The sequence below is a fragment of the Ranitomeya variabilis genome, chromosome 2 (assembly GCF_051348905.1).
Source record: "Ranitomeya variabilis isolate aRanVar5 chromosome 2, aRanVar5.hap1, whole genome shotgun sequence".
In the NCBI taxonomy this organism is placed as follows: domain Eukaryota; kingdom Metazoa; phylum Chordata; class Amphibia; order Anura; family Dendrobatidae; genus Ranitomeya; species Ranitomeya variabilis.
In genome coordinates, this window is record NC_135233.1 from 868,397,026 (window position 1) to 868,408,748 (window position 11,723).

Below are 11,723 nucleotides of genomic sequence, written 5' to 3' on the forward strand. Positions count from 1 at the left end.
TACGAAATGTCTTTATTGTGGCTTCATTCGTAAAAAACAGCAAGGCAGTACAAAAAGAACCTTAGGTTCCTGGCCGACGACGATCGTTTCGCTCCTCTGAGCTTCAACGGATACACCTAAATAAAATGGGAATGGTTGATATCAACTTTCTGTTTGTGGCACATTAGTATATGGGAGGGGGAAAACTTTTCAAGATGGGTGGTGACCATGGCAGCCATTTTGAAGTCGGTCATTTTGGATCCAACTTTATAAATGGCCCACTCAGGTCTACCCATATAAATGGCCCACCCTGTAGAATAGAAAGCCAGAGAAAAATATACATCTCAGATGACCAGCCTAAGAAGCAGGTCCCTGGTGGCTTCTACTCCACTTTGCTCTCCTAGACTGACAAGACTCAATAAGGAGAAATCTGTCTAAGGACTTGTGGAGATAAGCATATCTTCAGTTCAAGTGTGATACAAGAAAACATTAATCACGGTCTGGCCAATGTTATTGCATGAGGCTGATTTTTCCCTCAGAGCCTGTCCGAGGAAAAAAATCGTAGCATGCACAATGTGCAAGTCAATGAACCCATGTAAAAAAATCGGACCACACTCGGATGATATCCGAGTGCCGTCTGATTTTCACACACTGAGAGAAGGGAAAAAATGTGCAGCACGCTGGCTCAGTGGTTAGCACCTTTGCTTTGCAGAGCTGGGGTCCTGGGTTCAAATCCCACCAAGGACATCATCTGCAAGGAGTTTGTATGTTCTCCTGTGTTTGTGTGGGTTTCCTGTGGGTTCCCCGCTTTCCTCCCACACAGCAAAGACATACTGATTGGGAATTTAGATTGTGAGCCCCAATGGGGACAGTGATGTAGAATATGATGGTGCTATATAAGTAACACACAATAAATAAATAATAAGATGGAGAGTTTATTTTGTCATCTCTTCCTCATCAGAGAAAATTGTTTCACACTCTGATCATACCCTGGTCAGAGTTTGATCAGAGTGTCATTAGCATAATGGTCCTGATTCTCGCAGATGACCCTAATGGTGCAGGGAGAACCACCAGTGACCTGTTTCTAAGACTAGCCATCTGAGATACATAGCCCCAGCTCTACTTTCCAAAGTATGCTTTCTCTGAAATACTGCAGTATTTCATAGTAAAACACACACACCTGCAATAACTGCAGCCTTTGATTCATGCTGCTTCTTATCATGGTTCGGGTTGCATGAATCTCCTCTCCGGTTCCCTTTAATGACACGTTATGTTTGGAGTAAAACTTCATTCTGTGCATCTGCAGCAAAAATACTGTGAGACATTAAAATATAATTGATACATCTTTATTTAATCAATGCAAAAAATGAGATTCTGGCTCTGTTGACAAGTAATAATGGAAGGAATGAAATACATTAGTCTAATAAAGATGAAAGAAGGCAATGGATTGCAGCTGACATTTGAAAACACAATAGTAAATTCAGCTCCTAACGTCTAATAAGTCACGTGATGTAATATTCTTAATGCGTTGTGGGCTTGTAAAGCTCACGGGAATCAATGGCTCAGTAGTGTGTCATATGTAGCCTTCCATGGAGGCGAACACCAAACAACACAAATAAACTACAAATGTGGCAGAAAAATATAACCTCACAGTTTTTCATTGTTGCAAAATTTTTGGTCTATGTGCCAATGCTTTGGTCGGATTGTAATGAATTTGCTCTTTCCTGCAGGGTCATCCTCACACACAGTATTTCCAGAAACAGGCTGTGAAAAGAAAGGAAAGACACTTAAAAAGCTTAAAATGATACATTTTTTTCTGACAGAAACGCATTGCAAATTGCCAGATATGGTATCTTTTACTATGGAGATTCAGCAAGATCCATACAATGCTGGAAAGACCTAATCCATGACCTTGAAAGAGCCTTACGTTAGCTGGAAATTGCCAATACTTGCGTTTTCTCAAGGCCTGAAACTGATCAACCCCCATTGTCAGTATAACACCTGTGCAAACAACAAGCTTTTGGGGCAGTTGCAGTTGAAGGGGTTGCCTCATCTTTTCTCAGAAACACACAGCTCCCCAACCTCCTTTTTCCACCTTGCGAGGGTAGCATTTTCTTAATTGGTTGATAGCATGGAGAGTTTGGTGCATTGTTTCATCACTTGCCTGAATTGTATGCTCTCCATTGTTGCAAGCAGAGGCAGTTTTGCCTCTACAGTATCGGAGCAGCGCAGTGGCACTGAAGCTGATTGGATCAGGGGCTAACAGTGTGTTTTAGCGATGACCAGCATCAGAGCAGTGACTTTAGGCTCTGCAGAAAAGAGCTTGTAAGATCTATGCTCCTTGCCTAGGAGACTAACCACCGCCGAATGACTGCAGCAGGGACCAATGACCTAGGCAACAAGCAGTAAAATGCAATAAAATTAAGTATCCCTCTATTCTTGTGAACAAAGAGGATTTTTAAAAACATGAAGATTTCAAAGTTATTTTTACACTTTTCAATTTGATCCATTTATTATAATGAAAATAGTCATTTAAACTATATGCCCTACCTAACGCTATGTGCCCACGTTGCGAATTCGTGTGTGGATTTTTCCGCACCGTTTTTGAAAAATCCGCAGGTAAAATGCACTGGAATTACCGCGGATTTCCTGCGTTTTTTGTGTGGATTTCACCTGCGGTTTTACACCTGCGGATTCCTATTGAGGAGCAGGTGTACAACGCTACGGAATCTGCACAAAGAATTGACATGCTGTGGAAAATACAACGCTACGTTTCCGCACTGTATTTTACGCACCATGGGCACAGCAGATTTTGTTTTCCATAGGTTTACATGCTACTGTAAACCTGATGGAAAACTGCTGCGAATCCGCAGAGGCCAATCCGCTGTGGATCCGCAGGCAAATCCGCACCGTGTGCACATAGCCTAAAAGAGAGTATGTCAACAGATTTTTTAAATGTAATCCAACAGCAACATGATGTGGGGGTATCACTTAGTTTACTGGGTGCAGCAATTATGATAGAATCACAGTTTTCTCTGAAGATTCAGCTGAGCTCAAATGCTGAGCTATGCATAACTCCATCAACACAACTGATTAGCAGCTTCCTATGAACAATGTATAGTGATAGAAGGCTGCAAATCAGTTCTGTGGGCATGGTTGGACTAGGAGGTAAGAGGCCAGCCAGTCCTGTACTGATAATCTGCAGCTGATAAAACATTGATTTTATTGAAACAGTAAAAAACAGTCCAGTAAGTGAAACATCGCTGGAATCAGGTTCTCTTCACCTACATCATGGTACTCTCAGATTACATAACACAAATCTGGTGACAGATTCCCTTCAAAACTGATGCCTTGGAAATTGTGAGATACCAGCACTAATTAACCAACCTCATGAGTGCAGCTCAACTCTATTAAGCTCTATGGGAGTTATGGAGCAAGCTCATATTTATATAAGGTATACCTCTTTTGTTTGGATGTGAAGGTGGGAGCCTGTCCATAGCAAATGACACGTCACCAGACTTCTCTTCCAAAATCTGTTCCTTCAGTTTTTCTAGCTGATTGGAAAAAATACATATTTTTAGTAATTGTGCTGACTAAGTTGATAGCTTTGAATGCATCATGAATAATGAAATGATCGTTTGGCTATGTTGGCAAGACAGAGACATAAAAGCTTTACTCTATTTTACTACTCTGCAGCACAGATTTGATTCTTCTCTACTGCTGACATAAAAGCTTGTGATAGATGGATGCCGTAGTTCAATGGGTTGCCAGGCTTGCACCAAAGTATGCAGTCACTCTATGAGACTGTAGACTGTAAATCGTGACAGCATATGACGTGCACGCTGTCATGATTCTCTGCATTTCCAGCATGACAGTGTATGATGTGCATGCTGTCATGATTCTCTGCATTTCTTGCGTGACAGTGTATGACGTGCACGCTGTCATGATTCCCTGCATTTCCAGCGTGACAGTGTATGACGTGCACGCTGTCATGATTCTCTGCACTTCCAGCATGACAGTGTATGACGTGCACGCTGTCATGATTCCCTGTATTTCCAGCGTGACAGTGTATGACGTGCACACTGTCATGATTCCCTGCATTTCCAGCGTGACAGTGTATGACGTGCACGCTGTCATGATTACCTGCATTTCCAGCGTGACAGTGTATGACATGCACGCTGTCATGATTCCCTGTATTTCCAGCGTGACAGTGTATGACATGCACGCTGTCATGATTCCTTGTATTTCCAGCGTGACAGTGTATGACGTGCACGCTGTCATGATTCCCTGCATTTCCAGCGTGACAGTGTATGACGTGCACGCTGTCATGATTCCCTGTATTTCCAGCGTGACAGTGTATGACGTGCACACTGTCATGATTCCCTGCATTTCCAGCGTGACAGTGTATGACGTGCACGCTGTCATGATTCCCTGCATTTCCAGCGTGACAGTGTATGACATGCACGCTGTCATGATTCCCTGTATTTCCAGCGTGACAGTGTATGACATGCACGCTGTCATGATTCCCTGTATTTCCAGCGTGACAGTGTATGACGTGCACGCTGTCATGATTCACTCTATTACTAGAATGACAGCGTATGACGTGCACGCTGTCATGATTCCCTGTATTTCCAGTGTGAGAGAGCAGTCACGTGACCTCTTGCATTACAGAATGCTGTAGATAAGCCCCTGATGGCAGTAGCCACAGTTTATAGGGCCAAAATTAGGTGAACAGATTCCCTTTAAAAATCATTGAATTTTTTTAGGCTGGTTTCACATTTGCGTTTCCCTGATCTGCGGACGGCTGCGGACTTCCTCCGTGAAGCCCTGCCCTCGGCCGCACCTCCGCCGCTAGCTCCGCCTACTTCTGCATGCGGCCCGCATGCGGCCTGCGTACCTATCTTTAACATTAGGTACGCAGGTCGTGCGGCTGTATGCGGAGGCTGCCGCATGCGTCGTTTTGACGATGTGGAAAAAAAAAATACTACAGGCTGCGTCCTACGCTGGTCGCCACATCGTCAAAACGACGCATGCGGCAGCCTCCGCATACAGCCGCACGACCTGCGTACCTAATGTTAAAGATAGGTACGCCGGTTGCATGCGGGCCGCATGCAGAAGTAGGCGGAGCTAGCGGCGGAGGTGCGGCTGAGGGCGGGGCTTCACGGAGGAAGTCCGCAGCCGTCCGCAGATCAGGGAAACGCAAATGTGAAACCAGCCTTACTTAGTCCTAACCATGTGGGGGATTTTTTAATAAAAATCATGCAGAGTGTAGCTTTGTTTGTGAACACTTATGATTACTCGATTTTCTCCAAGCATGCTAGGGTGGTCTCTGAGTATTTCGGCATGCTTGGAGATTTAGTTTATGTCTACTGCAGCTGCATGATTTGTGGCTGTTAGACAGCTTGAATACATGTGTGGGATTGCCTGTTTGTTAAGCAACCCCCAAATGTATTCAAGCTGTCTAGCAGCCACAAATCATGCAGCTGTGTCGACATAAACTAAACCTCTGAGCCCGCTAAAATACTCGGAGACCACCTGAGCATGCTAGGAGAAACCTGAGTTACGAGTATACTCGCTCATCACTTGTGGGCTGAGCTGCAACACAAAAAACAACTCCTATACAGGATTTGGACTGTTTCTGGAATGAAATCAGATTCTTTTCTCCAATCTCATACTTGTTCTTTCAGAATGGATCATACTGCATCTTCATGTCAATGAATATGAGTGCCATGCTTGGAGTCTTTCAGTTTTTATTAGCCTGAGTGGAAATCCACCACAAAAATAGCTCCCATGCAATTGGAGGAGTTAACATGGTGTCATGTAATGCTGATTTTCTCTTGCAGGAAAAAAGTCAAATATAATTGATTTTTTTAAATTTCTCATCTATGTTGTAAAGATAATAACTGTAAACTTTAATTTCTAATTTTCGTTAAGACCAAGGAGACATTGGTAGAGACCCATCTCAGAGGATAGAGGTCCATGTCAGAGGACTTTGATGTCCCCAGAGAATATCATACACAGCTTTTTGTGTGTGAGACATGTATACAACTCTGCTTTCCTCACTAGTCTTACTGACAGCATCTAGTGTGATTTCAAGCAGATGAGGAGAGTACAGCAGAGGTGTGTGTCATTACAAATACCTCTGCATATGCAGCTTTTATGTAACGACATTGTCAGTGCTGGGGATGTTAAAGCTGCGCTGACAGTACTGTAGGATGAGATATGCAGAGGCAAAGGTGATTGTATTGACACACAGTCCTGCACTCCATATTAGTCTTACTGCTTTCATCTATTGTGAATTCAAGCAGGTGAGAAGAGTAGAGCAGAGCTGTTTGTCACTACAAACATCTCTACGTATGCAGCTCTCATCCCATGACACTGACAGCATAGGGGAGGGAGGGTAAAGCAGAGCTGACAGCACCATTGTATACATAAATGCAGTTGCAGAGGTGATTGTAATGACACACAGCTTTGCTCTCCTCACTAATCTTACTTCCGGCATCTACTGTGAATTCAAGCAGGTGAGGAGAGTAGAGCATACCTTCATATATGCGGTTCTCATCTCATGACACTGTCAGTGTGGGGAAGGAAAGGTAAAGCATAGACGACAGTATCATGGGATGAGAAATGCAGATGCAGAGTTGAAGGTAATGACACACAGCTCTGCTATATTTCTCTCTACCTCTTGTAATCACTGTTGAAGCCATCAGTAATATTAAAGGGAACCTGTCACCCCCAAAATGGAAGTTGAGCTAAGGCCACCGGCATCAGGGGCTTATCCTGATCCTGAAAAATGAGAAAAAGAGGTTATATTATACTCACCCAGGGGCGTTCCAGCTGCGGTCCGGTCCGATGGGCGTCACGATCCGGTCTGGGGCCTCCCATCTTCATAGGATGACGTCCTCTTCTTGTCTTCATGCCACAGCTCCGGCGCAGGCGTACTTTGTCTGCCCTGTTGAGGGCAGAGAAAAGTACTGCAGTGCGCAGGCGCCGGGCCTCTCTGACCTTTCCTGGCGCCTGCGCACTGCAGTACTTTGCTCTGCCCTCAACAGGGCAGACAAAGTACGCCTGCGCTGGAGCTGCAGCCTGAAGACAAGAAGAGGACGTGATCGTAAGAAGATGGGAGGCCCCGGACCAGACCGCGAGGCCCACCACAACGGGACCGCCCCTGGGTGAGTATAATCTAACCTCTTTTTCTCATCTTTTAGGATACATCGGGGGCTTATCTACAGCATTACAGAATGCTGTAGATAAGCCCCTGATGCCGGTGGGCTTAGCTCAACTTCCATTTTGGGGGTGACAGGTTCCCTTTAAGGAGGAGAGCAGAGCTCACTTAGAGAGCTCTGTGGGTGTGTTCTGCTAACGCCCCCTTGGTCTTAATGAAAATTAAGTAAGTACACCAGCATCATCACTTCTCAGATTAATTAGTAATGCTTTTCGCTTCAATTGTAAATTCTGGTGCTCCCATTTAGTCATTACTATTTAGTTTTGAAAGATGAACAAATCATATCACAGACCAAAATTATGCAGCTATTTCAAAATTATTGCTTTTGTTATCAAATAATAATGAAAAGCAATGTATTGTGAAACAAACATTTAAAAATATCTTATATTACAAGACATACCTGTTCCAGTTCTTCTAACTTGCTTTCGAGCTCCAACTCTAATAGAATATTTAGCAATTATTAAAAACATCACGATTTCTTGATAGTAAAACCTAACCTTACTTATAAAAAAATTAATCCATAGGTCACGTTACAACATGCGTATGTAAAATGGTCTGTTTTTCTTCCAGAAAAAAGCAAGCAATTTTTTTCATCCATATTGCCATCCTTATGCCATGAATATCTCATCCATATGGCATCTGTTATTTAAACTCACCCATTGAATTTAATGGTTGATTCTGATCCAAAAATCAGACCAGATTAGTATATGCTGCAACTCCTTAGATGCTGACCATTGGGTTCATGTGGAAAAACATCCATGTGAACTACATCATACTTACATTGGTCTGTGTGCTGTCCATATGGTATCAACTTAGATAAGGTCAGCACACAAACAAATAATACGCTCGTCTCAACAAGACCTTATAATGATCTCTAGCCATTTTGAAGAAAACATACACATAGAGCCTGAGATGTCAAAATAGTAGACACCAGCTGTTTGCTTCACATTTTAAAACTTAACGCAAAAAAGCCTGAAGAATGTCATTTAAACCAGATTTTATAACTTTAACGTTTTCTTATTCCTCTAGAACTACCATTTTTAGGGAAAGAAATTCATTTGTGACTACAATTCTTTACTACATGTGACTTACCAAGACAGCTAGTCAGACCTACTATACATATTTGTGGTTCATGTTGAGTTAAGCTTTACAATAGTCTAATCACTAGTAACTTGCAAGTTTTTGATAAAGGCACATCTATAAAGAACAGAAATATATTGGCTCAATGCTGCATCATACTTCTTGCATGGCTAGATGGCTGTAAGGGATTACTGTACACTAAGCCTCCAATCTATGCTTAATCAACCTAAGAGCTCCTTATATGAGCTACAAGAATATAAGACTGACAATAACAGTTACGGTTTATGGGGTTTATCTAATTGGAAAAAATCTATAGCTATAATCTAAAAATAAATATGGTAATAAAGATTTGAGCAGCACTTCAATCTAGTGATTTAAAATAATACTTTTTTCACCACAGATCCTTTTCTTATCCCTGGTTTAAAGTGTTGTCTCGCTATTTATTTTTTCTTATATTTGTTAGGTCTTACCCTTTAGCCCTTAGAGGAGCGTTCACTCAACCGGCCGTGCTACCATTTTTGTTTTTCTGTCATAGCTCTTACCTAAGTGTGAGGGTCTTCTTATGGGCAAGTGCTTATTTAGAAGGAGCGTGAAGAGCATATCTTGGTGGTTGGCATCTTTTTCTGGATACAATTCATTTTCTGTCAAGGTCCAAAGAAAAGGTTAATACAATGGAAGATGGCATTACAATATGTTCCAAAGATGCAGATTGAGCAAAAGGATTATAAAAAAAATTTGCAAGATTGTCAATTTGGTGTCATTATGCTTTCCTTCTTTATTTATTGACTGAACTGTTAATTTTTCATGACATTTAGAATAAAAGTACTCTTTAAAACACACTTTAACACAGAAATGCAGATGCAACTTGTTACTGTTTTATTAAAAACACATAAATGAGAGACAATGACAGTCAGAAAAAAACTTTTGTGATATTGATACCATAATCCAAATGTAAAGAATAAATACTGGGGAGAAAAATGGCGCGCCATAGGGTTTTATCCACATAGATTTGGGGTATAAGTGTTAGATTGTGCTAACCTGACTGGACTTCTTTTGTGCTTGTAGGTACGGTAGTATTAATCAGCTGCTGCAGATCCACAGGTTACGAGGTGACCATGAGGAATCTATGTTCAGAAGAAGTGTTAGTGGAGATCCTCTGCGCTGCTGAAAGGTTAGAAAGACGTCAGTCCAAGAAGAATTTAATAAATATATTGTGGTTTTTATTCTATGTGTTTCGAAGATACAAGAACTTCTTCTTCAGGAAAAAGAAGAATCACATGTACCTCAGGAAAAAGAAGGACCACATGTCACATGGTACAATATAGCCACAATATATTTATTAAATTCTTCTTGGACTGACGTTTTTTCAACCATTCAGCAGCGCAGAGGATCTCCACTAACACTTCTTCTGAACATAGATAATCCAAATGTAGATAATCAGTAGCCATATAATTTTTGTGCCAAAGACTACCAAACTGAGTCTGTAATTTCAGAACTATGTGAACAAGTGTCACACAAAGAAGCCATGACTGTCAGATCTTGTTCTACATCATGCTGCATCTTGCCTGGCACATGCCATAAACTATAGATAAAATTTTCAAAGTAAAGTCACAAAAAATGATAAAGCTCTTTTTCCTATAAAGGGTGTAAATTTACAAAGAATTAGATATATCGACTTTAGTTGTCAACTGAAAGTTATCTTGTTCCAGCTGCGTGTCTGGTTTTGACACTGTAGATTTGTGGCAGGTTATTTGCAGAGCTAACCACTGTAGGCGTAGAATTGTACACAGCCTTCATCTGTCTGATACAATGTGTGCAATCAATGAGCTGCAATTACATGTGAAATTAGTGCAAATAGGCAAGTAGAGTATAAGGAAAAAATGCTAAAGTCTTAATCAATGCTGAGGTCTGATCGGGACAGAAGCGCACACTAAGGCAGTATCGCAAGAGAAATAACAGAAGATGAGAACGATGCTAGTGCTCACCAGGTGGCTTTGTGTCGGGACAATACCTATAAGAACCTTAGAATCCATAGCTGCAGCCCCATGGTTGGAGGAGATAACCTTCCAGATAGCAATTCACTTCAGCGGAGAAATCACAGTATCTGGGATGTGCTCGCGGGAATCAAGAATCCTTGATAATATAAAATTAAGGTTTTTATTCAAACAACATATTTTGGTGTCGAACTGGTGCCTTTTTCAAGGTAAGAAAAACAAATATTAAAAACCTTAATTTTATATAATCAAGGATTCTTCACTCCCGCAAGTCCACCCCAGGTAGCGTGATATCTCCTCTGAAGTGAAAGTCTTAATCAAATATCACTTATTAAAAGGCAACAGATGTGCACCTTCATGAAACAGCAGCACAAATAAAGAATGTTTAATACACAATGTTCTAAAAGTTCCAAAAAATTCTGACTTTAAAGTTGGACACGATAACTATGCTTCGGGATATTGTTAGAAAATACATATAAAAATGTTAACATTTTCAACTGTTGGACATAATTGAGATAAAAAATATCAACTATACTGAGAATATAGTTTATGCATATGGTATATACAATATCTTTATCTGATATCAATAATATATTGTGTTTGATTCTACTTATGCATAATGAATTTGAAAAATAAAGCATGCGAAAATATATATTTGCACCTTCTTCAAAATGTTTAACTACTGATAACTACTGATACAGTTTTATGGTTAGATATAGAGGCTTGGATGATGTGTAATATGATGACAAACTATGCATTTTTGAAAACTCACCTTGCAACAGATAAGGTTTGCCTTCAGCTGATTGAATGGAGATTATAAAAAGGAAAGTTAAAGTCCCAAGGCAGAGATGTACAGAAGAAGCTTTAGGCAACATTTCTTCACTACCGATAGATTCTTATAGACTATTTGAGGCTTCAATGCATTCCTCATCTAAGTCAGCTCACTTTTAAATAGTGCCCACAGTCGTCACTGAGTGATATTCCAAAAAACGCCAAATGAAAATCCTTCATCCTGTCAATGGCATTCAATTCTTGGAAAACTGACAAATGAACTGCGTGAATTTCTTGACGTCAAACCTAGATCAATCTATCCAGAATATGACCAATAAAGTAGAGCTGGGATACACATGCTAAATACAAAGAAGGAATCGGTGGCAGGCTCATGGTAATTTATTGTTGCATTTCCATGCTCTCATTTTAATTACTCTGAGATCTCTGTAATGAATTCCAAAATGAAGGCAGAAGAATCACTAACTGAATTGATTTCAGGTCCTTGATCTTTAAAATGACTTCTATGGGTCACAATACAACCACAGAATTAGTTCAGAAGAGAAGATGATGAAATGGGGAAGAAGAGAAGACTGAAGATAAATATGAAATTTATCAAAGAGACATAGCAGGTCTTCAGAAGTGTCAGGAGAAGTTGTAATACATTGTGTTCCGTA

At 40.9% G+C, this 11,723-nt stretch overlaps 1 protein-coding gene across 1 annotated transcript; it reads right to left on the reverse strand.

Annotated features, from left to right (window-relative positions):
* Nucleotides 1-1,319: 1,319 nt before the first annotated feature.
* Nucleotides 1,320-11,401, reverse strand: UTS2B (urotensin 2B). Its single transcript, XM_077292922.1, has 5 exons — nucleotides 11,051-11,401; nucleotides 8,827-8,925; nucleotides 7,605-7,642; nucleotides 3,440-3,533; nucleotides 1,320-1,743 (listed from the first exon to the last, which is right to left on the reverse strand). Exons 1-5 carry the CDS (start codon nucleotides 11,151-11,153, stop codon nucleotides 1,718-1,720), a joined length of 360 nt encoding a protein of 119 aa, XP_077149037.1. The 5' UTR covers nucleotides 11,154-11,401; the 3' UTR covers nucleotides 1,320-1,717.
* Between the last annotated feature and the right edge of the window lie 322 nt (nucleotides 11,402-11,723).

Excerpts from the sequence above, each read along its gene's own strand:
- UTS2B (XM_077292922.1), bottom strand. The coding sequence starts at position 11,153 with ATGTTGCCTAAAGCTTCTTCTGTACATCTCTGCCTTGGGACTTTAACT. Across the intron at positions 3,534-7,604 it reads AGTTAGAAGAACTGGAACAG|CTAGAAAAACTGAAGGAACA; the intron begins GTATGTCTTGTA and ends TTTTCCAATCAG. Across the intron at positions 1,744-3,439 it reads TTCACATCCAAACAAAAGAG|CCTGTTTCTGGAAATACTGT; the intron begins GTATACCTTATA and ends TTCTTTTCACAG.